This window comes from Alosa sapidissima, chromosome 18, assembly GCF_018492685.1.
Source record: "Alosa sapidissima isolate fAloSap1 chromosome 18, fAloSap1.pri, whole genome shotgun sequence".
Classification (NCBI taxonomy): Eukaryota; Metazoa; Chordata; class Actinopteri; order Clupeiformes; family Clupeidae; genus Alosa; species Alosa sapidissima.
In genome coordinates this window covers 15099233-15127013 of record NC_055974.1, presented here as the reverse complement: position 1 = coordinate 15127013, position 27781 = coordinate 15099233, and the positions used below count along the sequence as shown (strand labels likewise).

Sequence of the window (27781 nt, the reverse complement as noted above, 5' to 3'; positions counted from 1 at the left end):
TAGAAACAGACACTGACAATGACACACTACATTGAAATGACAAAAGACCAACCTCCATTGGTTTATCCACCTCTGCTCCACCTTGTACTGATTTAGGCAACAGCCTGAGGAGAAAGACCTCAGCTTCTTCTGGGAGGTCGTCCTGATTAATGTTGAAGGAAATGACCGACGTCTTCTGGCCAGCTGCAAAATGCAAAACCCCAAAGGCAGGACTCAGATCATCGGTCACAGATGACTCATCACTCACATTCCTGGTCACGGTAAAGTTCACTGTGATATGGCCATGTGTACCACCATTTCTCACAACAATAATCTCTTCAAATCTGTAAAAAAAAAAAATAACAACAAAAATCAAAACCTTCTGCAGATTCAAATTGAAAAAAATGTTGATATCAACATACAGCACATGTATTAACATAATCATTGGTTGGATCACTTACTTCATGGTGATGTCCTCATTGACAATAATTGGACCATTTGTTGCCAGGGTGCTGACTGACAGAACCCCATGGGGCTTATCATTGGGTTCAATGATTATCTGGGCAGAGCTTGGTGCCACCAGCACAGCATCCCCCAGCAGCGAGTTCTCCAAGAGGACCACTCGGAAGGACTCCGCAATTTCTGGCATGTTGTCATTAACGATCCTGAAACGCAACTGGACTTTGTGGACTCCGGCAGGGAAAACCACTACTTGCTTTAACTGGAGATCCTCAAAATCCACATCAGCAGTGGCCATATTGGTAGAACTGTTGCCACTGACAACCATGTACGCAATAGAGACCTCATGTTCATCAGAGCCGATGGGTTGGTCATCTTCAGCGAGTCCGCGAGTGATGGTGAGGTTGATGATAGCGTCAGTTTCTGGTACAGCCAGGTAAGGCTGAGACATACGGATTGGTGCATCGTTACGGGATATAAGGATGTCGATGCTGCTGCGGTTAGGGTTTAAGAGTGCGCCACCTTGTGCTTCTGTCAGCTGCACCGTGAACCTTTCATCATCTTCTGGGATCTGCCAGAGTTTTATATAAAATCAGTCAACAATTGAAACAACTGATTCTAATTTAGCATAAATGGAGACCAGACAGTCAGCATATACTGTAACAATCTAACCGGTCAAAATATTGCATGTTATACTTGAAACTGGTACATACTGATACAATCCAATTTAGATAGACTTAGAAAGTGCATTTTCTTAAATAGAATAACTGCAGATGAAGCCATCACTGACAAAAAATTTGTTCATTGTACTTGGATTTGATAAAAGATTAATGTACCAACTTAAAGGAGAATGCAGGGGACAAGCCGAGATGGGCTATGAGACATACGTTCACACTCGGTATCATGTTTCAACACACTTTAGGTCAGTATCACACCGGAATTCTCCTTTAAGTTTAATTTACCAATTGGCAGCTCCGCTTGGATATCTCACTTATAGACCAATATTACAATTGAGAATAGATGTGTTGTTAGTCAACCATATGCTAACCATCACTAAAAAGATTAACATTCAACATTACCTTGTCATCTTGTATTATAATACTGAATACCACTTTAGCCTGTCCAGGAAGGAATGTGATGTTGCCTCTGTCTGGACTCAGGTCTTCAATTGCAGGGTATGGGCCACCAGTTATCTGATAACATTAAAGGGTGAAAGTTCTGGTGTTGTCGCAACATGGACATTGTTTAATCAAAATGGCCTATGTTTAAAAGAAATTAGATGTACCGCAGAGCGGTACAAAATATGACCGCCGCCCAGTCCAGCACATTTTTTCCACAAAAAGAAATCACGCTGAAAGGCCTATATGATTCTAACTGTCTCACTAAATTGCATTATCCACACTCAATTCTCACTGGTATCTGCTAGACAACAAGTACCAAAACATGATTAGTTCATAGATTTCACAGGTAAAATTCATTTTATACAACCCCACCCCCATCTTGCCTGTTCATAATTCTGAGAAATTCTTGAATTGTGTGCATGTGTGCATGTACACGTTTATGTTTATGTGTGTGTGTGTGTGTGTGTGTGTGTGTGTGTGTGTGTGTGTGCGCGTGTACATATGTCTACTGTGTGAGTATGTGTCATACGTATGATTACTGTGAATGTATGTGTGTGCGTGTGTATCTGTTTATGCACATGTGTGCACATGGAATGGGTTAACATGACCCCTGGAGGCAAACATACGGAAAAAATTGGTCATCCTAGGCCCTATGGTTCTCGAGATATTCACAGAAAACTGTGTCTGCCCTACCCTCCTTTCGGGGGTGCAGTCCAGCGGGGGGGCTACAGATCAAAACGAAAAACGATGGTTCCATGCTATCCATGTGGGGTTACATGCCCACCAAGTTTCGTCTACCCCGGTCTTTCAGTGACCCGGGAATCCTTGACGGAAATTTGGACATGCGAAAAAGAAAAAAAAAAAATCTGACTAAACCATTGGACTGCGCGGCGGTCATAATAAAGAACTACACATGTCAACAATCTCTCACCTCAAAGATCACAGTAACAGTCCCATAGGTTCCCTTCTCACGGATCAGAGATAAAAGGACATTCTGGTTTCTGCCTTGCAGTTCACTCACAGTCACCAGAGAGGTCTGTGGAAAGGAAGCACAACTATCAGGAAGTGCTACTATCAAAGTCATTGTTCTTGTGGTCAATCTTGTGGTTTTGTATTCCATTCCTCTAAATCGATTAAGCCAAGACTCAAAGAGAATTTCAATGGAAATGTGCATTATGGGAAACAAGCCCCATGTCCGGTGATGCATTAAAAAGCCCACTGATTTTTCTTTGAGAGATCAAATTTGCATGCACCAATTCCAAACCATCACTGCCCAAATCAGATTTATCAATCTGGAAAATAAAGGTCACATTCCCTTTTTTGCAGGAGGGGGGATTAAAATGTAGAAGTTTTACCTTGCACACAAAGATGCACAAATGAATATGCACTTGCACACTTCTTTGGAACCAAATGGATAAGACATTATGTCTCGACTATTTCAGTCCGATTGAATGAATGCATTGGGCGACCTCGGGTCACTCGTGAACGGACCCACTCATCACTGCTGTGCGCAGATGTTACCACCTCTGCCTCATTTTCAACAGGGAAAAACATCTGGGAACAGTGTAATTTGGCTGTAGATCTCAAATATCAACCACCTTACACAAACCGAATCGCAGACCGCACTGTCATGGCCCATTCCTGGTGGCATAAGTGAAAACACTATGGAAACACTTACTGAGTTGAAGGAGATGATTCCAAAGGCATTGTCATTAGAAAGAATGGTGATTGTAGCCTGGTTAGGAGTTCCCACGGTAACACCATTAGATGAGGCCTAGAGTCAGAAATACGCTCAGAAATCCACACACTACATTCAAAGTGCACAGCAACATAAAAATGGCTGCCAAATTTAAAAAAAATTTTGAAAATGTGCACTGTGTTTATTTTTGTTCTGTCATTCTCCTACAGCCTACGGTACAGCGTACCATAGATAAGGAGATGAGAGTTGTTTTACCTCAGGGATAAAGAAGCAGAGGTATAATACAAGAGGAATAAGGTATGAATGAAATATGGTACAACATGGGGACTTTGTCCACTAACTCATCATACATTACATTACATTACAATAAGTGGAAATGTATGGCCATAGAGATCTAGCCTTTGTTGAAGTCAGTCAGATGTTGTCACCTCGCTTCTTCTACATGAAACATGCTAACAACAAAAACAAACAATTGATTTAACTTCAAATATAACCAAGTCCATGACAAACCCCCACTGCTACCAGCTAGTCTGTCACATTTGCTTCATCTGTGAGTGGTCCTAATGTATTGCTATATCTCTACGACAACAACTTTGTCAGGATACATGTATTTGGGTATATCTATGAAACAGTAATGTATTAAGTTCAGCAGACAGGAGTGTACATTACTTCACATAAAACCCACGATTACCTGCATTTTAAGGCTAAAGACAAATGTTTCATCAGCTTCAGGTAAGTCATCATCCCGGACAGCAATGAAGATTGTCTTTCTTTTCTCAGTTGTAAGAAGAAAAACTGCAGCAGTAGTGGCCTCAAAGTCCCCTGTATCCTCACCCTCTTGCTGCAACCGCAAACAAGACACTACTGAATCATGCTGTATGCAAGTGGATGCTGTATTTTAAGGTTTCAAAGTTAGGGAGTTGGAGCGAATATCCAAAACGACTTATTTATAAAGACCTCCAAAAATGCTACATTGTCACATTGAAAATAGAGGACATATAAAAATAACAGCACCGCTGTGACCCTTTCTTGTGAGAATAGTCACAAAGACATTAACATGGGATTTTCACCCAAATAACTGCTGTTCTTTGGATGTTTTTCAGTCTCTACACCATTCATTGTAAAATGTGTAAATTCGAGTGAGAAAATACCATAGTCGATCAGTGGCTTCAGTACGGAGGCTAAGAGGTGTCATTGCAAGTAACTTCTGTAATCATAATATTTAAGCCAACTTGGAAATAAAATGAAAATAAGCAATCACTCAATCAGGAAAGATAACCAATCTTACCAGAACAAGTGCAGTGACATTCACAGGGTCTCCCACCCTTTCCACTACAAGGCGCACAACAGTTTGACTGGTTTCATGCACTCTGAAGTGGGTCTGGTCGGCAAACTTCAGCTCAGCTGACAGTAACTGGGCAGTCGGGAGGAAAAGTATAAGAGCAAGTCCAGTTACAAGGAAGGATGGTGCCATTCCTGTAAGTAAGTAAGTAAGTAAGTAAGTAAGTAAGTTTAATTTGTATAGCACATTTAAGATCAAAGTGCTTCACACAGTAAAAATGAGTAAATAAATACTGTAAAAGCAGAAACATACCAAACACACAGACAAACATGTTGTATTTACAAACAAAGACATGACAATGATACCGCCCACATAGAACACAAATAAACAATGTTAAAGGGGAACTCCAACAATTTCCAAATATAAATTTAGTGAACACACTTGCATCTTCATCCAGGATCCACAAACATAATTGGTCCAAGGTGTAGTGCACCAATACGCTCCATCACCTGACACCAACTGAAACATGGACCTAGTTGCAGATTGCAGATAGGGTTTGAAATGGCATGCTGCCACAGGTGCCTAACACTAGAGTCAGGAGGCTTCTAAGAGACAGGTAGTCTAGTCCATTAATTGATTCTCAACCAGTGTACTGTGAGGCAAAGTGAGGTGTGCCATGGAATTTTGAGTAACCCAATACGTTTTCATACAGGTTCAGGAAATAGGATTGAGGGCTATAAATGCATCAATGATATAGTCATAAAGTGGAGTTTGTAATGTTGATAAAAAATATTACATTGATAAAAATAAATGGCATTTAGATATGTCAAACTTGAACTACATCCAAAAAACTGATGCTGCACACCGACCCAACAGCTGGTGTTTATTGGAATTTGTTGGCATAATGTTGAGGCAGCTCAACTGACACCATGTTAGCTAGGATGCAATTCATGAAAATTGGGCACTTCTGGATAAGTTTTTGATTTTTGGCAGGGTGTTAGGTATAGGCCTAAGGTTTTCAAAAATCCATGGATACAAGTTGGGGCCCCCGCCGAAAAGAGAAAAGGTTATATCTCAGCTTCCTTTAGTCTTAAATTGTTGTATAATGTATTTTCTCTACTTTGTTTGATACAAGGAATCCAATTTTGATATGTTCTTCTTATTTTAAGTCCATTTCCATGTAGTATCATAGTTATATTTAGCTCATAAACTGTCAATATCTCTGAAAAAGTCACATTGAAATACTCAGGTCCCTAGACCCATATTTTTACCTCCAAGGTATGCTTTTCTTTGTTGATTGGACAGGTCACTATCACTATAGTGTCAAAAATCACATGTTGTGACCAAAAGGACCATTGTTGAGGCCTTAAATAAACACAACTTCAGAACTATGCCACAGTGAAAAGTTATATTAGGCTTTTCACCATGTTACGGATCAATATTACATTTTAGTCAAATAACACAAAAAAACAATTCATACTTAAACATCATGTATTATTCATTTGATCAAAGATTTTTGGTTTCACTCTTCATCATTACAGCCTCCCTCACACTTGCACAATGTGGTACAGCAAAGTCCAGCTCAGTGGCACTTACAGTTGCCCATACAGGCAACCACACAGCCACAGTTGAGGAGGAGTGAGCATCCCTTGCTGGCATCTTCCAGATCTGTCCAATATGGCACCCAGACTTTGGTTCTGTCATTCCATTCCCAACCCCACTCACTGGGGTCTGGAATCTCTGGAGTTTTGGAGAGGGACTAACCTGACTCCGCCAGATGGATTGCTTCGCATTTGCTCCGCATATCCATCTGGGAACTTTCCGTTGGAGAACGTTTGGGAAAAGGGCGAAAATACTGGTTAGCTGATTGGATAAACCATCTGTCTGTCACCACCTATGTTGGTCGGTCCAAATCAACCAATCAGATAAAGGAAGCGTTCTTCTAATGCCATCTTTTAACATACAAGTTAGATAAGTAGCTAACGTTAACGTTTTTAAACTTACTATTTGTATGTGACATGAACCTCATCAACGACAATCCCCCACCAAGTTTTCATGGTAGGCTACACGTCTGAAGAAAGCATATTCCTTCTCATTAAGTAACTAAGATTCAGTGCTACCAAACACTAACTTGAATTGGCCGTGGAGGATGTCTGTGTCCTTCATTCCTCCCAGCTACATTGCAGAGACTCCTAGCTTCCCCAGGAATACTAAAATATATTCGGATAAAACTTCAGCGATAGCTATGCTCATCTCATCCGTGGAAGTCGCCATGTTGTTTAGATTGAACAGTAGCTTCTCGTTGCGTCACATCTAAACCCGCCTCAAAACCAACGCTGATTGGACGTTTGTTTGGCAAACTGCTCCAAATTTTCTTTATCAGAGAGATGCCAGACTAATCTGCGAGAGAAAATCTGAAACTCTCGAGATCAGGATGGTCTCACGAGGCTAGAGAGGGACTGCTTCCAGACAAAAGCTGCAGCGTGCAGGGCACGCTTTCCATGCTGGAATAAAAATGGGTCGGGGGGATTGAATCCAGGGACTTGAGGCCATGAGTGAAAAGAAGCTTCCGGGCCGTGAGTCGTACGCAGCCATCGACCTGATAGGTGCATTAAGAATTTTCCACAAAAATCTCAGATATCTACACTTTAACATTTGGGAAGTCCAACCAATATTTATACCATTCGCACACTGTCTATATGTCATTCATGGTTACCCTGCAAACTCATCTCTCCCATGCTGATTTTTGTGTAGGCTAGCCTTCATTTTTTATCTTAATTCATTTTTGTCTTATTCAGGCGTTACAGAACTTTCATCACAAATAAAAAAAATGACAATTTAATTTGTTTGTTTGTACTTAAATTAACGTAAGCCTAGGCTAGAATGGAGCAAAGCCTCCTGGGAATGGGGAATGTGTTTCTGGTTTATCCAATGAACCGATTGCAGGTCAAGTCTATTTACAGAAATGTAGGGGGATAAATGAGCGGCCCCTCGTCTAATAGCATGACCCTACAAACGATCAAGTTCGAGGAAAACTACAGGAGTTTTGACAGTCGACGGATTTGCGTGGTTGCTTGCTGTTTTACATATGGTTGGAAGACAGAGAGCAAGGTTAGCGGAGCTAAAGCATTGACGTTATTAAAACTAGTACAAGCTAGTCTTATGTTGATATGTAGCCTAGGCCTAGCCTAATGACTAATTAGTAGGCCACTCAGGCTGATAAATGGTTTGTGGAACTTGTTGGAACTGTCTATATGTAAACCTATATAGGCCTACTTTAATCGTTCTCGTACAAACCTATTCAAAGTGCCTGTTTTTTTTAATTATTTATTTACCTGTGTTATTAGGTTGACATTGTCTGTAGGCTAGGCCTTTTTTAAATGTATACAGGCAACTATCGGAGTGCTATGATACCCAGATATGTCCTTGCATGATGCTTGAAATTTCCATCCACCCTCAAAGATGTTTTTATACTGCACGGTTGCATATCTAGTTCCTTACACATTTATTGAAAGTGCCTGGTTTGTGGTTGATTGGCTTGTTGTATTGCATTAGCACTATATTGTTTGTGCTATTGATGTGTGTGCATGTTTGGGGGGGGGGGCTGGTGCCGTCAGAATTTTCCCGGTGGATTTTAGTGCCCCACTCTGCCCCTGGTCCAGCGTTTGAGAACTTGCATGTGCACTGATTCCAGTGTGAGGCTGGTTGGGTCTTGGGTGATCAGAATGAGGGTGCCAGTGACTTCTGGGTAAGCTGCCCACGCATTCCATGCTTTTTTTTTTGCCAGTTCCATACATTGCTGATACAACGTCACATCATGTGAACGCGTGGAAGAGGGGCAGTGCTTGACATTTTTGAGGTCCCAGCATTTCTGAGATGTGGTGGATTGGAATATCTTTATATGCCTTCCCTGATCCAAATCCAATCCACAGCTCTGAGAGGCCTAACTCCTGGAACACTGCAGCTTTTGTCTGGAAGCAGTCCCTCTCCAAAACTCCAGAGATTCCAGACCCCAGTGAGTGGGGTTGGGAATGGAATGACAGAACCAAAGTCTGGGTGCCATATTGGACAGATCTGGAAGATGCCAGCAAGGGATGCTCACTCCTCCTCAACTGTGGCTGTGTGGTTGCCTGTATGGGTCCACCGAGCTGGACTTTGCTGTACCACATTGTGCAAGTGTGAGGGAGGCTGTACTAATAATGATGAAGAGTGAAACCAAAAATCTTTGATCAAATGAATAATACATGATGTTTAAGCAAAGTCCCTCCACTCGGCGGCCATATTGCAACGCTTTTTGGGCACTCATCGGGCATCCATTTCGGCAGAAATGCGCGTGCGCAAGGCTTCATGACACCAATCTTGCTCCAGCGGTGAGATCACAACACATGATTGGCACGATGTCTTCACAACACACCACATGATTGGCTCAATGTATTTACATGTTCACATTTTGCCGCGGAAGGGGTGTGATTTGCGTAGACAACTGCCATATTGCCGTTACAAACTAAGCTCATGCATTTCTATGGAGGATTTTTTGAGTGCTGTATCTCCTCATTAGAAAGTCTATGGTTTAAGTATGAATTGTTTTTTTGGTGTTATTTGACTAAAATATAATATTGATCCTTAACATGGTGAAAAGCCTAATATACTGTAACTTTTCACTGTGGCATAGTTCTGAAATTGTGTTTATTTAAGGCCGCAACAATGGTCCTTTTGGTCACAACATGTGATTTTTGACACTATAGTGATAATGACCGGTCCAATCAACAAAGAAAAGCATATATTGGAGGTAAAATATGGGTCTAGGGACCTGAGTAATATTTCAATGTGACTTTTTCAGAGATATTGACAGTTTATGAGCTAAATATGACTATGATACTAGATTTAACATGGAAATGGACTTAAAATAAGAAGAACATAACAAAACACTTGTGTCAAACAAAGTAGAGAAAATACATTATGCAACAATTTAAAGGGAAACTTGGCAGGATTTCCCCCTCTGCTGGAGAAATTGTGCATTATGCTATTTCAAACTGTGGGAAAAGGTAATGATAAAGCACATGGATTTGTTTACAAGCTAGCAAAACGGTTAGCATAAGTTCGGTAGACAATGTGGATGTTACAAGGTAAGAAACACGATTTAAAACAAGTTTCTTGTTTCTCACTTCTCTTTCCGGGATGGTAGTCTCAATGTTGCAAGGTTGGTTTTCCGCCTGGGGACGCTAGGGGCAGCGGGAAAAGTCACCATTTTCACCGGAACAGGTCATTTAACCATCCAAATGATTTCTAAACGGGTTTATTACGTTGAAATAGTTACCAAGTTCCCCTTTAAGACTAAAGGAAGCTGAGATATAACATTTTCTCTTTTCGGCGGGGCCATTTTGGATTTTATGGATAACTGCCACTAGGGGGGCCACCCCAACTTGTATCCATGGATTTTTGAAAACCTTAGGCCTATACCTAACACCCTGCCAAAAATCAAAAACTTATCCAGAAGTGCCCAATCTTCATGATTTTTCACATATTCCTTCCCAGCTATGTGGACATATGCCTCAGCTCATGATGAGCATAGAATGCAATATGGGCACTAGAGTGAATACCCGTTATAAGTTATAGCCTATACAGTGTGTGACATCCTTCATAATCAGTAAGCAGCTTAAATCATCGTGGCGTTTTGGTTTGACCTTTGGTGTGCCTTAGCACTAGCCTGACGCGTCATAGTCAGATTCCAGGCTATACCTTAGTGCCTATGGAAGCAAGAAATGCTGTCACTGAAGTAGGCCTAGTAGGCAGCAGTCAGGTTGTCAAATGTAAAATCAAGGATCCTAAATACAAACAACCCAGAAATCCACATAAATCTAACAATAAACCACCCGAACAATCCCTCAACGTGCCATTATAGGCTAACTAATAAATCGTGTAAAACAACGGTATTCTATTTGACTTTAACCTACTGTACATATGAAATAAAATAGGCACTCAAGATGACCTACCGGTTGACCGGGCTTATCCACAAGTGGAAACGGAGAACTCCAGAGAGTAGAATTTTCCAGGCAGTAATTCGGGTTGCTTTAACAAGTCTGGAGACAAACAGTCCTTTATGAATAGCCTATGTTTTGTTCTTCAAAATTATCCTCAACCCATGAGTTCTTGTATGGTAGCTAATGATTAGTCTATTTAGTCACCACTACCAGGTGGCCTAAAATTAAGAAGATAGTGTTAGATGAAATGCGCAAGTTAGGGACCCCGTTTTCACGGGTGCGCCGAAATTGAAACGCTTCTAGTAGCCCAGAACACATTTACCAGCTGACGAAATCTGATCTCAAGTAGATCACAGACAGATCTTTTTCACAGTTACCTGCTATCTGGGTATATACTCATATTACAAACAAACTCATATTACAACAAATTCAGTCCTCTGTTCTCCACATGCCACCAGGTGTTACCCATAGCAACTTAAAATGGACACCGTCATGTTGCATTGATCTGCATGGCGGGCCGGAACTTTATAGACAGGCTCTAATAAAATAAAAATTTAGTGTTCACTTTTTCAATTTAACTTAGAAGCAATGTGCAACGTTTGATTCAGTCAAGTATTGCTTCTGTAGCTTGATGACGTCGTGTTGGCACGGTGACATACCTGCGCGTAATTCAACACGCAAGAGAATTAGGATATAGTCACATACGCCGTTTTTAAGTCGAGTACATCTTTCCCATGTTTTCATAATTTCACCAATCGCTGGGGGGGCAGGAATTTAGAAGACGTTTAGGGTCCTCTTTCCACAGCACCACATACTCGATCCTTCATACCTTTCCTTTTTTCCTGGTACAACATGAACATTCCCCTGTGTTCACACATTATTTTATTTTTCTGTTTGCCGTTTCAATATATCTCCACATTGAAAATAAATCTATCTCTATATTAAACATATATATTAGTAATGATCAGTAGCCATTTGGATTTTAATATATTGGAAAAGTAGGCTTTCAAACATAATGTTAACGTTTTAAACGTTTTCTATTCTGGCATATGCCTGTGTGTGTAGGGCAGGCCTAAGCATTGGGGAATAAGACAAGAAAGATTTTTGGTGCCGCCAGACTGTAAAGAAAATGTGAGCATTGTAGAAACGCATTTTTATATTGTCTGTGAAAGCAACATGCAATATGATTAAAGGTAGGTCGTGTTTAGAGAGGGTTGAATGTGATCACAGTTTGGAGAAGTAACTGGGGGGTCTTTTTTCTCTGTTCCATTAGGTGGCGGTATGAGCTTTACAGGCGTAGTAACCCGCCAGTAAAGAGGTCAAGAAGAAGAAGTTTTGGCTACACTGACTTCGGCTAGCTATCCCGCTCCATAATTTTCGGCCAGAACTTCACACCGTACTGGTAATGTTATTGACCGAGTTATGGGCAGGTGTGGCGTAAATGTATTTCTAGTTTCTGCATGCAAGTCTGACGACTGAAATGTCCTCATAGGAAGCTAATTTAAAGTCAGCTAACTTGCAACCTAAGGTAACGTTAACGTGACGTTTAACATCTGCAACATTTGTAGCATAACAGAAATTGAGAATGGAATATTTCAACGGTTGTTTAACTCCAGACAACTGAGTTTATATGGAATTGGTTTACACGACCACAAGCTTAGCCTTGTGAAAAATATTAAGTTTAACATCAACCTAGTGGTGTGGTGGTGGTCATGATGGTTGAATATTGGTTGTTGCTTGTAATGTTGGTTGTTGCTTGTAATGTTGGTAAAAGCTTCCAACGCGTGCCTTCTCGTTCCTTGCAGCAGCAGTGCGTTGTTAACATGGAGCCAAACGATATGATGGCGCTAAGGGATGACTCGAGGAATGAGGAAGAGGTGCTTAACAGCTGTCCTAGTAACTTCCATCAGAATGGTGAGTAGAGATCTAAGTTAGCCTAACGTCACGGCGAGTTTCATGCGTATGGTAGCAACTTCAAGGGTTTTAAATATGCCCGCCCTCTTTTGCCGTTTTTCATGAAAATTTCTGTGTGTAGCCTACATTTGTTTATGACACTGCATAACCTACCTATTTACAATTAGGATTTATAATAACCTATTTCAAGTACCGTTACACTCACTCCCCTAAAAAAAAAAAAAAAAATTCTGTTCAGAACCAGTGCAGGTTTTTCATACACATTACCAATCATCACCATGTCTTTAAATACAATATAGATCATAGGTTCTCAAAGTGCGGCCCGGGGCCCAATGAGGCCCGCGGAAACATTTTTGGCGGCCTGCGATAACATCTGATAACATCTGTAAAACTGTTAAAACTGTACAACTGTACTGTGTGCTTTGAAAATAATTAATCTCCGTTTAGTGGCCGTCAGGTTTTCCTGTGGTGCTTTGGTAGCTGGAATTGGCCCTGAATAAGGCCTATGCTAATAAGAAGCAAGGCACACTGAGACTGTTCTAAATAAGTTTGTACTTGAAATGGACTGCAACCAGAACAGTTATCCCAAATTTGTCTGTTGAGGGTAGAGAACCCCAGGGATTGTGTGTGCATTGCAATTTTTCTTAAGATTTTCACAAGTTTTGCCAGGTTTAGCCTCAGTTATGAACTAAAATGTGTGTTAATGCAATAAACATAAACTGCTGACATGCAACCTGGTCATTAAAATGATTACAAATGGGATATTTTTTCCAGGTTTTTTTTTTTTTCTTTTTCTCCCCCCGCCCCTTTGGCGGCCCTCAGTTAATGTTGGGTTCCTGAATTGGCCCTCACCAATCAAAACTTTGAGAAACCCTGATATAGATGAAACTAAAAATAAAAATGGCATCATTAGACCACTAAGTGGCACTGTTATACACAAATATTTTTTTTTTTTTATAACTGAGTTTGTTTTTACAAAAGCAATATGTCCCCAAGGTTGATCAAGCCTAACCTTCTTTTTTTACTTTTCAGTTTGTGTAAGTCAAGTTGATTAAAGCTAGTGGTAGATTCTAAAATTCTTGATTATGTTGATATGGTATTATTTTTATATTACAGATGCTATGGAAAATGTTCCTGAATCAGTAGACTTGATTACACAGAGGGAGAAGGTTCAACAACAAATTTTAGCACTTGAAAAATATTTTGACGCAGATGGCAATTCAGACGTGTCATCATGCAGCTCCTTAGGTGAGTTTCAAAAGTTTTCCATACTGATGTCTGCGAATGAAATCTAGGTGACCCTTTGGTTTCTTGCATACCCTTTTGGTGCTCTTCTACAAAGCCATCATTGAAAGCATTATCTCATCTTCAATCACCGTCTGGTATGGGAGCTCTGACAGTCGCACCAAGAGGGAATTAAGAGAGAGCTGTCACCAAAGCCTCCAACATCACTGGTTGTGACCTTCCATCAGTCCACTCCCTGTATGCTGAACGCAGCTTGAACCGAGCAACCAAGATCATCAGGGACACCTCACATCCGAGCCATGATCTCTTCCAACTTCTGCCCTCTGGAAGACGCTATAGATCTCTGAAGACTGGAACGATGCGCTTCAACAACAGCTTCTACCCTTCAACAATTAGACTCCTGTACTCCTGAAGATTTGCAACTCTACTTATTTATTTATTTTATTTTATCCCCTCCCGCTATTGTTGCCCATACCCCCCCGCCCACCGGACTGAGCTACAAAAAATACCACCAACATTGTTGGGTGGCAATTAAAGTACAGTACAAGTACTAAACATTCTGTTGTCTTTTTTTGTATTTGGCAGATGGCGACTCAGAAGATGGTGATGATGACACGTTGGATGTAAGTGTTTTACTAATTCATTTTAGCGGTTGGACAAAATAATGGAAACACCAACTGATAGAATAGCTAAAGACTGGCTCAAAGAACACAGCAGTGGTGTGAGACTGTTGGATAGGCCCCCAAAATCACCAGATCTGAACATTTCTGGTGTGTTTTGGATCAGCAAGTAAGGTCATCTCCAGGTAATTTTCTTTGAAAGAGCTGGAACAGGTTCTGCTTAAGGTATTAATTAAAATTTCCCAGCAACTGTCTAAAACTTGTGTTACTGTATTCATTGAAGTTTTGAAGCAGTTATTGATGTCAAAGGGAGAACCAGCTCAATATTGAATGAGAAAATTGTCATTTAGCGTGATGTTTCTTTATTTTGTCCAACCCCTGTTTATAATAGTTTGTAAATGTTTCTGGCTATTGTGAAGGCTCGCTATTATTTATGTAATCATTATAAGTCTATTATGATAATATGATTTCAGATTTGTTTGATTCTACTGTTGTTTTTTTAATGGTAATGTTTATTTATTTATTTATTTATTTGCATTTATTTGATGCCGTCTCCTTTTCAGAATGTAAGCAGCCTTGATGCAAAGCATTTAAAGATTCAGTTAGAGATAAAACAATTGGAGGAGAAGCTTGGCCTGGGTACTGATCATCTAAGTGGTACGTTCTTAGTTGTATCTCTTCATATTTATGATGACCATTAATTATACTATACAGATTAAGTGAGAGAGAGAGAGAGAGAGAGAATTGATCCCCAAGGGGAGATTGGAGGAGCTTTAGGCAAAGGGAAGACACACAACGCATTACAGAACATTGAGATTCAAACTGTTGCGTTGTTTTAATTTTTAAAACAATTCACTATCACTTCAGCCATTTTTGTGACTTTAACTCTTTGAATGCCAAGCTGTTTTCGGAAGCTTTGTCCTAGAGTGCCAGCAATCTAGACCATTGTTGATGATTTTTGTACAGCCACAGCATATTCTGTGTTATAGCTATGAACACATACAATGGCTCGTTTAAAAGGTGAGAGCTCTTAGTGGGTGCAAACCATGCATTTCTACACGCCTCTGTTCCTGAGAAAACCCAAGCTAAACATTGGCTAGTTTTCATTAAAATCGCTGTTTTTTTCTAGAAATGGAGATATAACGTCTTTCATGAAATATTAAGTGTTGCCTGTAAACTTTCCGGGAAGTGATCAGCGAGACCTGGCGAGACTGCCACCTAGTGATAGACCCACGAAAATGGCCTGGTTTTGAGATAACGTGCACGCGTCACTGATTCGACCCAAAGCGGCAACCGAGTTTTGATAAAATGTCCAGATTGTGCGTTTTCATGAGTTTTCGATCGTCATATATTTCATTTCCATTTATCACAGAGTTCCCAAAATTGTGATAGTTACAAAATTGTGCTGTTAGAGTGTCTAGTTTCGTAATTTAAAAAAAAGCTAAAAACGTAAACCTAAATATTACGTTTTTGGCACTCAACGCATGGGAAGGAAAAACATAATATTACGTTTTTGGCACTCAATGAGTTAATGATGAGGCAACATTAGTAAAAAAAACTGCCATTAAGCATCCTGCAGTATAATCATGTTTGTTGATAACTGTTTTTGTTTCACACCTCTTGTCATTTTAAAGTAAATTGATGCAAAGTTTTGCAACCAACTGTACATCTGATTGTTCAGTTTGGCCCCATTATATGTCATTGACTTATCTTTATGAATCCACAGATGATGGGGGCAGCTCTGAAAGGGCAATGGTAAGTATGTGCTGTATGTCAACTTTGCTCTTATTTTCTCCTCATTTTTAACTTTCACAGAGAAAATGTATAAATCCTTGTTGTACACGGCTTGTTGTGAATCCATGTACACATATTTCCACAATTTCAAGTAGGGGCCCAATAATATATAACATCCAGTCTGTATTTCCTACAGAATTAGATTCTTTATGTGGTGGGGGATGTCATGAAGTGGGTTGGGTGCAAAGGGAAGTAAAACTTCAACCTCTAAGCGTTTTACAAGGATGTCACTCTGTTTCCGGGTCTGTTTCCAGCTCTTTAGAGAACATCTACTCTCATAGCAACACTTACAACAAGTCTTACTGATCCTAGCACTCACCAGCCGTTTTAAACTGACAAATAACTGTTAAAAACAGCACTCACCGACGCACTTATTCTTACTGTACTCTAATGTTTTTTAAACTGTCCTAAAAATTGTGAGAATTGTTCTAAAACTTACTGTTTACCATGTTGTTAGTCGCTTTGGTTAAAAAAGCGTCAGCCAAATGTAATGTAATGTAATGTAATGTAATGTAATGTTTCCACTCTGTTAGTTGGCCAGACCCAACAAAGTTGATGAACAAATGTGAAATATGTATATGATGTTGAATGTTTAATAAATACTAAATTACAATGAAATTCTGACCACACAAGATAAACATTTACCACTGAGTTTTTGTCCACACATATTTTCCTTTTATTATGAAAGAGTGAAGAAAACAGCGATGACGAGGATTTTGAACTACCTTTGAATACAGAAACCTGCTTGGAAATGAACCTGGTATATCAAGAAGTGGTGAAAGAGAAGTTGTCAGAACTTGAAAAACTTCTGCAGGATAACAAACAACAACAGGTGAAGAAATGCTTTTGAGATTTTTTGGGGGGAAGTGACCATTTCCTTCCCATTTTGTAAAATGTTTACAGATTATAGGCATGAGGGCTGCATATTAATAAACCCTAATGTAAGGCACTGGTATTAATATGTTCTTACATTTGAGAAAATTGTCCTCTCAAAGTGATTGAAATCAGCCTTTTCTTCTCTAACTTACTTTTATGTGTTTTCAGTGTTGATGTTATGGGAGCAAGAGGCCTTCCAAAGTCTTGCCAAATATTGATAGTCAGAAAATAATGTAAATGCCATTTTGAAATTCTTTGACCTGTAATATGTGCATAATATGTACGTAATATGTGTGTAATTTGTTTCCACAGAGAGAGCTTGAGGGTCATGTGCATGGCTCTGCTGCTTCAAATCCACGGGTGCCATCAAATAATTTATTTATTGGAAACTTTATGAAACCCTACTTCAAGGACAAGGTCACTGGTCTGGTAAGGGTTGGCCTGATGAGCCAGTATTATTACCTCTTTCATAGGGATGCACCGATCTATTTTTTGAAAGTTGCTTTGGATAAAAGTGTTAGCTGAAGGACCGTTTCAAGATAGTTACCATAGATATATATACTATGAGAGTTCCATTATCAGCATCATAGTTGTTCCCACAAGGCTTCCGTTTTAACATTCCATATGTTATCTTAATGAAGCAGAAGTAGATTGGGAACAAAATAGAATGTTCAAGCATTGTTTTTGTTTCTAAATCATTCCGGTCCTTGATTATGATTGGCTGAATCGCGTTCGGTGCCGTTGTAAAATCCAGCACAAACATTCACCTTGACCGCATTCCGTTCTATATTACTGTGCTACCATAACTTGATACAAAAGTTAAAGTAGCTGCGTCTCTTGACGTTGCTTGGCAACCATTCAGATAGAGGAAATATATTTCTTTGCAGAAGAATGATTATCTATGAATAAATCGTTACATTTCTCGTTGCTTTGCCTTTACTTTATGAAACTTTTTTTTGTTTTAAGGACATGTTTGTGCATGCCTGTAGGCAGCCACTCTGAAGCAGTAAAGGCTATTCAAAACAAGTCAGAAAAGTCGAGACAGGACCAATCGTCAAAATTTCGGTGTCCACCACTCTAGTTCATCCAAAACAAACCAGGGACTCAAAGTGCTAAATACGGAATTATCCTTTAATGGACGAGGGCTAGGGGCAAAGAACTCCCCGACACGCAGCGGAGTTGCAGTTGCCTCCGCCCGAGTCCATTAATTCCGTATAACTGGACACACCTCGAAGGCCGTTATCCCGCTTATCACCTGGTTGCCACTGTAAAGCCATGCCTTTATAGCACGCAAAGCAAACACGCGGTTCCGTTTAAAAAGAAGCCCACTAGTTCAGCTTGTTGTACAACTTCCGTTGGCCCTATAGCAGTGATAGCGTGGACAGTCAACTTGTTTACAGTTGATTCCATAATTGTTGCAAAGCCTGCCTCCAGGCTCAACCGTCGTCCTACTATGGTTGTTATAGTTACCATAAGCACAGCGATTAAACTTTTTTTTACCAGATCTACTTCATAGGTGTCCCGTTATTCAGAATTAAAAGCCACCCCGCCAGCCAATCAGAAAAGAGTATTTCTTCTCTCCGGGTGATGAAGTAAATGTAAAACATCTAAGATGACACGAAAGTTGATTGTGCCTGCTTTCCTTTCAACTATCTGTAAAAAATCTGTATATGATAAACATTTTATTTTGTCATATTGCCAGTTTTGAAAATATAAGCAACTTAGATCACACACACACACTTAACATCCTTATTTCCACAGGGACCTCCTGCAAATCCTGAAGCTAAAGAGAAAATGATTTCAGGAACAAAGCCTTGTGATGAGAAATCTATCAAACGATGTAAGTTGTCGATATACGATCATCCTAGAGCTGATGTCTATAGATTCAGTACTGTGCTCTGATCTGATGTATTTATAATCTTGCTCAGGGGAGGGATGGCAGAAGTCTTTATTAATCAGTGCAGTCGTCCAAGACACGATGAAGCGTCTGATTCAGCCCAAATTGTCCAAGTGAGTTAAAGATCACCGTGAACTATCTCTTATTTTTATTATATGCAGTACAATACATTCAATACATTGATTTATTCATTAATTTATGTTTATTCCCATAACATTGTTTCAAGAATGGAGTACTTAAGAGACAAAGCCTCGAAAGTTGAAGGAACGGAGAAGGAAATGCTACAAAAGCAAATTCAAGACCTAGATATGGGAATTGCAAAAATAAGGTATTTGTTTCTTTGATTTTGTCTCATCAGGCTATTTAATTGTGTATTTCAGGTAATATTAATCAGATTGCAGTTGTGTTGTTTTGATTATTGATTATAAATCAAATAACAATACCCAATTACAGTTCTACTATGATTACTTTGAAAACAATGTAAAATAACTATTATGAAAATTCATTAAAATGGTGGATATAGCATTTTGGAAACAATTTGGAAACACATACCGTGTTCGACTTTCTGTGTTGTACATGTTTTTGTATGTTGTCTGGTGTCATTTGTTCATTCCCCCCCCCCCCCCCCCCCCCCCTACACACACACACTATGTGGAGAGGATCTGTGTGGTTGTTGATTTTTCTTGTTTTCTTGTTCCTTTAAAAAAGAGCATTAAGTGAAAATGACCTGATGGGAGAACGTAATGATGACCATGACTGGGAGAAAATATCAAATATCGATGTAAGTCATTAAGAAATGGAAGATATTTTAATAGAATGGTGGAGTTGAGTAGTTAACTGATAATTATTGTGATAATTATATTGCGATATGTATATCATAAGCATATTTATTTGTTTGTGGGCAGCCGTGTCCTACTGGTTAGCACTTCGGACCTGTAACCGGAGGGTTGCCGGTTCGAACCCCGACCAGTAGGCACGGCTGAAGTGCCTTTGAGCAAGGCACCTAACCCCTCACTGCTCTCCGAGCGCCGCTGTTGATGCAGGCAGCTCACTGCGCCGGGATTAGTGTGTGCTTCACCTCACTGTGTGCTGTGTGTGTTTCACTAATTCACGGATTGGGATAAATGCAGAGACCAAATTTCCCTCAAGGGATCAAAAGAGTATATATACTTATACTTTGTTTGTTGAATAACTGTTGATGAACCCTGTTGTCCATCCATCCCCATGTAGTTTGAAGGCAAGCGAAAGGCTGAGGACTTGAAACAGTTCTGGCAGAACTATTTGCACCCCTCTGTAAACAAATCCTCATGGAAGCCAGATGAGATTGAGAAACTCAAATCCATTGTCGAGGAGAACCAAGGTCATAACTGGGAGGAGATTGCAGAACAAATGGGGGTATGGCATGTCTGGGCAGACCAGGAAAACACCTTTATTTCACTTTAACAAAAATACTTACAGAAGCATCTACTGGTAAGCTCTGCACACACCAAGCTGACAGTCGAACGTCTGATGATATTGGGCCAAAAAGCTTCTGTGAGCAGAACTGGTACAGTGTGTACGTCCGTCGACAGGTTTGCGGTGGATTCAACGTGTCAGAGCTGTCCGTAAAAAAGGTTTTCACCGATTGGCTGCTAAGTCCGAGTGTTATTATCAGATATTCTCTACAGGCACAGAATGTATGTGCTAGTTGCCCGTTGACAGTAATCTTTGCGAAGTGTTCCAGTGTAACATTTTTGGCCCAACACAGGACACAAGGACACTCAACAATCAGTCAGGCTTGGACCTAGTTGTTTGAAGTTAGCTTGATGTGTGTTCGACTTTAGTGTGGAATTGCTCTGACTTGATATTTATCACATTAAGCTGTAGAAGTTTGATCACTTGACTAACTTGGTTTTTCCCTTTTTTTTTTTTAGACCAACAGAACAGCCTTCATGTGCTTTCAGACACACCAACGCTATATCTACAAAGACTTTAAGAAAAGAGAATGGACTAAAGAGGAGGATGATCATCTCAGACATTTGGTGCAGAAATATCGTATTGGAAACTTCATTCCACACACGCAGAGTAAGTTTTGACTTTAATCTATATGAGAAATGTTTAGAAATACTGGCTAAATAAGCCATTATTATACTTCCATGCTTCCTATAATTCCAGGAAAGCCCCCAACTGAGGTTGAGGTTCTGAGGTTTTAAATCATTGTAGAAGTTCGTAGTTTGTTGACTCCATGTCTATTTTGCCCATTCTTGCAGTATCCTATTTCCTGGATGGGAGGGATGCTAGCCAGGTGGTATATCGTTGGGGTCAAGTTCTTGATCCTTCCATCAAAAAAGGTCCCTGGTCTAAAGATGAGGATGAGGTATTTTATATTTACTTTGGATGCTAGATAAAAAGTCATTATCTACAAACTCTTACTTTTCCACTTGCATTACTTTAGTTGTGTGTGTGTGTGTGTGTGTGGGGGGGGGGGGGGGGGGGGGGGTTAGTGCCAACATTATTCAGTTCAGGTCACCAGTAATGCGTGTTGAAGAAGTCCCACACACTGTCCTTTACGCATGCAAATACTTTATTTCACACAGCGTTTAACTCTGTGTGACCGAAACGTTGTGTGAATTAAAGTATTTGCATGCGTAAAGGACAGGGTGCGGGACTTTTTCTTTTTTTCTCTCTGCTGGTGACATGTTTAACATTACAGTACAACATATACATTATCTGTGCTCTTACTGATGTGTGTCTGCTTCTGTTGCAGTTGTTATTGAAAGCAGTAGAGAAGTATGGTGTCCCGAATTGGTGGAGAATCAGATTTGATGTACCAGGCCGGACGGATTCACAAGTTCGAGACAGGTAATCCCCTGTTAATAATGAAGGGTTTCACATGTAGTGATGTGGTGATCTACAAACCCTGGAAGCCCGTTATGCTTCTCAATATTGGTTTCAGTTTAAACTTTGTTTTGTCTTTTATTTTTAATTTATTTTATTCATAATTTTTAGCATTGGTTTATAGAATTATCAACAATTTTAATGGATAATTTCTGCTTTTTTATGTGAATTTAACAGTCCAAGAATAAGAATTAGTATATGTAATACAAATTAAAATACAAATGGTTAATCACTTTGCACTGTTCATCTATTGGTTTATAATGTAATTTGTGCAGCACCATTTGCTCCGTCATAGCATATCACTGTATACTGCAAACTGTCATAGTGACAGTTTGACATTTTTAATGATAAAGGCCTCATGGTTATGGTTTGACAGATATTTGGACTGCCTCTCTGATGATGTGAAGAAAGGCCCTTGGACTAGAGAGGAAGTGAACATGCTGATACGAGCAGTAAACAAATATGGAGTTGGTGAGTTTGATGTCAGTAACTGTACGTACACACCGCCGCCGACTTGAGCTACAAAAGAAGCTCTGGCCGCCCTGTCAAGGACGCTTGGTAAAAAGTATGGGGATGCTTTTGACCCTTTGGCCGCTCTGACGTAGTAGCATTCTACGTTGCTTGTTGTTTGCAGCTGAACCGCATCATAGCTCATTAGCATAAAGTTGACCAAATTACAACTTTCTGCTTGACGCTCAAGTCGCTCCAGACACCCAAAACGTGAGGCCGACGGATTTGCCGCTTCTTGCAGCTGAGAGAAGCCGGCTTCCGTTGAAAATGAATGACTTCCTGTATCTTTTGCAGCTCAAGTCGGCGGCGGTGTGTACTTAAAGGAAAAGGGATGCTTCATGTTTTTATGTTTCATATTTCAACTTAAGCTGGAACTTATAGCAGATGCATTTCATCTCGCAAGTCACCGGATGCATTTCATCTTGTAAATTACTGGTAGCTGAAAAGACATACTGAGGAATACAGATAAAGTTTTTTTTTGTTGCTGTTGCTGTCTATTTTGCTCTATAGGTAAATGGGCTAAGATTGCATCTGAGATTCCGAATCGCATTGACAGTCAGTGCCTACAAAAATGGAAACAAATAAACAAACGCATGGTAAGTTTGGTCTATCTATCTCCCTCATTCTCTCTCTCTCTCACACACTCACACAGGTTATTTTAGTAACACCATTCACCATTTCCCCCCAAAATATTTGTAGTAATAATATTTGAGTACAATTCCCATTGTTAATCTTTTCATAACAACTGGTATGGTTCCCATGACAGACCAGTACAACTCCATTTTCAAAAAAGTTGGGACACTGTGTAAAATGGAATACTATGACTTGAAAATCATGTAGTCATATATAATAGTAGACATCATATCAGTTTTTGAAACTGAAAAAAAAAGTTTCTTGAAAGTATGTTCATTATGAATTTGATGGCTGCAACATGGCTGAATTGTGTCCCATTAATGCCCGAACAGGGATTTAAGCTACTCAACAGTCTTGGGTCTTCTTAATTGTGTTTTCCATTGAATGATAAACCCAATGTGAACGGTCCGGACTGCAGGCAGGCTGTGGGTAGTGTATTGCATATCACTTTATTTGCTCCATTTTAAACATTGCAGATAGCAAGAAGGAGCTTTTCAAACTCTTCCATTTCCCATCTCCTTGACTCCAAAAGAATTTTGACTAAGCAGACAAGGGAAAAGAGGAAGAAATTCCGGAGAAGTGTGAAAAAGAAAGACGAGGACAGCGAAGATGAAGAAGATGAAGAGGAGGTCCCGTACATTGAAAGCGATGAGGAGAAAAAGAGGCTAAGAAGAAAAGAAGATAAGCAAGCTCCTGAATCTTCTGAATCTGAGGAGGAAGAGCCAATTCCTCCAAAGCCTAAATATGTCCACCTTCCCTTGTCTAAGTGGATGCCTACACCGACAGACGAAACCACGCGGACAACAGGAACGTTACGTTTTATTTTGGTAAAGTCCCCTGACCTTGTGGATCCAGTCCAGAGTAGTACCCAAAGTGTTAGACCTGACTTCCAATTGCCTGCTTTTTACACTGTGTTGGACGGAAGTGGTCAACCTGTCAACCGCGTAAAAACACAGCTGTACCAGACACCAAAGACACGGGTATAGTAAACATCATTGATCTTTGCAGTGTCTTTGCAAATTCATTTCTGTAAAAAGCATGAATTTTCCATACATTTTTGGGTCAGTTTGATGTTTTCTTATTCACATGTCTTATTTCATATTTCATTTAAAGACTTATGATGAAGAAATGATCCTAGTTTCACAACTTGATGTAAAAAACTTTGTTCGCATGGTGGGAGCCAGCATTCTCAAAAAGGTAAGTGCTCATGTGGAAACTTGTAGTGCATGTGTTTTGGTGGCTTATTTTCATAAGATTTCAAACCTATGGAAGTAGGGCTTTTGGAAGTTTGGAATAACACATTAACACATTCTCACTGAAACATAATTAAACTAAGGGAAGTAGAATTTGTGGACCTGATCAGTTTAATGTGTTCTTGCATTGGCTGTACTACATTCGTCCTCCTACATCCTTAAGTACAAATGATGTTTTTCTGTACCAAGTTTTAATTGGTTTATGTCACTTACTGTTGTCTTGTGTGAGAATCCAGCTGCTCCCTCTGTCTTTCTAGAGGGACAAATCGAGACAAAACACAGGCAATGCTGGAAGCATGCAGATGTCTAAACTAGTGAACCGTGGAGCCTCCGGGAGTGGCGCCTGTAAGGGTCCCAGAAAGGCTGCTCGTGTCCCGGCGTTGCTGGGACGAGGTGAATCGAAATCCTTCTGCAGTCAGCAGCAGCTCAAGGGAGCCATTGCCTCATGGATGGGCAGTTTACTCATACCGCTGCCATCGTCTGAGAGACAAGAACTGGAAGGTGTGGGTTTAATTTCTCAGATATTTTGTCATATACTTTCAACATATTTGATTTTTAAAGGTCAAGGAACACAATGGAATAATTGATATCTATGCCCCTTTTGCGTCAATGTTGAACTTCATTTAGCTCTAAGACGGTACCCAGTTTAGGCATTAAATGTCTAAAAGGGATCCGATCCTACCTGATCAACAATGTTACATAGTGCATTATCAAGTGTCCTAGGTGTGCATTGGCAATATCAGAGACGTCATTCTCTGTATAATAAATCAATGTAGCATCAGAATGAGCTTGAAACCGTTAAGAACTACATTATGTTCCTTTTAGGTAAGGGCATCTGCTTAATTTTCCTATGCTTAATTTGATGTATTCCCATATTTTGTTATTTCAAGCGGATGTTCTGAGGAAGCGCTCAGCTGAAGTTGAGCTGTCAAGTACTACAGTCTTCTGGTTGTTTTTGAAGGTGAGTTAATGTCTCTCCTGATGTTGTTGTTGGTGATAATGTTTTATAATATGATTTGGTGATTTTGTGTTTTTTATAATCTTATGAGTTCTTATTGTTATGCGTCAGATTCTTCATATTGATGCAGCGGGTTGCAAGAAGGTGATTTCAGCTCGAAAGACTCCAGTAAGTAAAATTACCATTCACATACAGTGTTAAATTTTGTGATTGTGGAGGTACAGTAACTGCTTGTTTTGTCTTTTTCCTTTAGGGTCCTACTGGAACCCATCCTAGCCCAGGTATGGTCTACATTAAACACAATAGCTCACTAAGAAATTAGTCCAAAGGAGAATGATTACATGAACTTTGCAATGAAATAGTCCATTTGTAAATGTGTAGAAGTAAACAAAGCTTATTCACCATATTTTTTTCCCCTCATAGGAGTGTCTACATCTGCAGCTCAGCCGACGGTTAGCATGCTGATCAAACAGAAGCAGCAAAGTGAAAAAGCTTCAGTATCCTCGCAGGTCAGTCACATGCAGCCCCAGCAGCATCAGCAGGTGTTGTTCCAGCTACAGCAACCTCAGCAGATCCAGCATCCTCAGCCAATGCAGACTCAAGTGGTCCAAGTGGCACAGCCTCTGATTGCTCAGCAGTTACAGCCCTGTAAAAAACAGCAAACACAGTTTCCACAGATGCCTCAAATCTTTCTAATGCCTGTAATGCCCCCTCAGTCCACACCTAGCAAACCTGTTAGCACACCTGTTTCCAAACCTGAAGGTACCAGGCCATCTAAGCGCACAAGGAAACCTACTACTAAAGCCAAGGAGCTAATGGAAGAGGCAGCTTCCAATGCCAAAAACCATCCCCAACGTAAGAGACCACGCCTGGACAAATACGTCCAACAAGCGTCTCCGGTCGCCTGGATTATTACTCCAACTGTGCAAATGCCTGTGAGCACCCAAGACCCAAGTAAGCTGGTTGGCAACAGCATACTGACTCATTCACCAGCAGCCGGTTCCACTTCATCCAGCCCTTCTACTTGTACAAGTAGCATCACCCAAGCAAACATTCCTGTAAACATGCCTGGTGTCCCCCCAGGTACCATTGTCTTCAGTTTGTCCAATGTCCCTGTCCCTACCCCTGTCATGATGCCAGCTGGTACCATGCCCAACTTAGTCAGGGCCAGTACCCCCGGCACCCCAGTGACCACTTCTTCGCCCAGCGTCCAAGGTAGATGCTCTACAGCGTCCCCAGCCATAACGTACTTCACCACTTCACCTCTTGCCACATCGCAAGCATTACCATCAGCTCCTGGAACAGCAGCACAGAGGCCCCCTCTGCTCAAAACAAACCCCCTCTTTGCCTCTCCGTTGGCTGCACCTGGTCAAAGTCCAGCACGCCTCCCACCGCCGATCACCCCTGTGGTCACGGTGCCTCGGCATTTGGTTACATTGCTACCTGCACCCAATCGAAATCAAACTCCAGACTCTGGGAATTATTATGATCCAAACCTCATGTTCATGGAGGACGTTAACACTGTGCAAAGCTGGATGAAGGAGAGGAGTGGGGCTATCTCTCAGTTGGATCACCCTCAGCCATACATCCCACCCTTTGTAAGCAGCATCAAAACTTTGCAGAGTCTCATGAAGGCCAGGACATCATTGTTTAAAGATTCTCTAAAGGTCCTACCTGTCAATCTCAGAGAGGCAGCTAGTGATGAAAAGTCTGAGGAGCAGTTGGTGGCTGTGAGAAGATTAGTAAAGAAGAAGTTTGACACCAATCCAGCTTATGTGTCTCTCAAGGCTCGTTTCCTGTCCTGCTTTGCTGTGCCAGCCCTCTTGGCCACCATTGATCCAGCCAAGGCGCTCCCACTCACATTTGATGACCTGGAATGATTTCATTTGAACGCAACGAGGGAAAGGCACTTTATAATTTTTTTTTTTTTTAATTAAACAATATATTCTTATATATTCACCCCCTGTTTAGCACCCATTCTCACAACACCTTACCTCTTGAATGCTCAAGAAATGGTTTTAACTGTGAATAGGAATGGGGTATTTGAAAACACTGTGAGGGCATTTGTTAAGTTGTCAAAAATAAATGTACTGTTACTTGGAAATGAAACTACTATTTCAGGCTTTAAGACCATGATAGTTAATTACTGAGCCCTGTCCTTACTCTAAGATGTAAAATGGGATCGCTCAGCATCAGTTCATAGGAATATCAACTGATTTTTGTCATGACTGTTGGTCAACGGTGTGCAGTTATGGAAAAGGAAAAAAGCCATGCAATCAATCCTTTGCAGTACTTTTTTTTAAGACTGGAAATCGGTCCGTGGGAAATTAGAGCACAGTTAAGGGATTCTTAGATCAGCCATTATCTTGGATTGCACAATGACCAAATTGGCATTCTTTAAGCATTTTTTTTCTTAATTGAATTTAAGGTTGATAGATAGACTTTCCGAAATAGGCTTCAAAACAAATGTGTCTTGTACGATAACGATACTTAACTCTGGTATCGTGCTGTTTGCATATTTTAGTTCACATTGTTTTTACATTCACTGTCAAACATGTTTGTGTTGTATTTATTTGTGTTGCCATGTTGTCTATCTTTCAAGAGATAGTTTGCACATGCACAGGTGTTGTGCTTGGGCATACTTTGTAAAAATGTCAATAAATCAGTTAATGGTTCTGTTAAA

At 40.3% G+C, this 27781-nt stretch overlaps 2 protein-coding genes across 5 annotated transcripts in view; one reads left to right on the top strand and one right to left on the bottom strand.

The window, feature by feature from the left end:
• The window catches only part of adgrv1 (adhesion G protein-coupled receptor V1), a 60605-nt gene extending 50013 nt beyond the window's left edge, over positions 1-10592 (bottom strand). The window contains exons 1-8 of the mRNA XM_042070654.1: positions 10534-10592; positions 4547-4734; positions 3950-4099; positions 3238-3333; positions 2491-2595; positions 1518-1631; positions 441-1009; positions 53-323 (exon numbers count right to left, since the gene is read on the bottom strand). Coding sequence (XP_041926588.1) covers positions 53-323; positions 441-1009; positions 1518-1631; positions 2491-2595; positions 3238-3333; positions 3950-4099; positions 4547-4732 — 1491 coding nt within the window. The 5' untranslated portion in view covers positions 4733-4734; positions 10534-10592. The remainder of the gene's footprint in view (positions 1-52; positions 324-440; positions 1010-1517; positions 1632-2490; positions 2596-3237; positions 3334-3949; positions 4100-4546; positions 4735-10533) is intronic.
• Positions 74-27781, top strand: snapc4 (small nuclear RNA activating complex, polypeptide 4). Of its 4 annotated transcripts, none has more exons than XM_042070482.1 (26): positions 74-84; positions 11849-11923; positions 12330-12435; positions 13552-13683; positions 14266-14303; positions 14864-14957; positions 16027-16055; positions 16783-16926; positions 17283-17399; positions 18732-18810; positions 18899-18980; positions 19094-19195; positions 19576-19648; positions 20098-20262; positions 20781-20931; positions 21117-21223; positions 21614-21708; positions 22121-22215; positions 22765-22850; positions 23364-23867; positions 24001-24084; positions 24398-24641; positions 25031-25101; positions 25210-25266; positions 25352-25379; positions 25522-27781. In XM_042070482.1, the coding sequence occupies exons 3-26, from the start codon at positions 12345-12347 to the stop codon at positions 26976-26978; spliced, it is 4125 nt and encodes a 1374-aa protein (XP_041926416.1). In that variant the 5' UTR covers positions 74-84; positions 11849-11923; positions 12330-12344; the 3' UTR covers positions 26979-27781. The 4 variants fall into 4 exon arrangements, with proteins under 4 accessions (XP_041926416.1, XP_041926415.1, XP_041926414.1 ...); XM_042070481.1 differs by having other exon boundaries at positions 12327-12435; XM_042070480.1 differs by lacking the exon at positions 74-84 and having other exon boundaries at positions 11849-12049.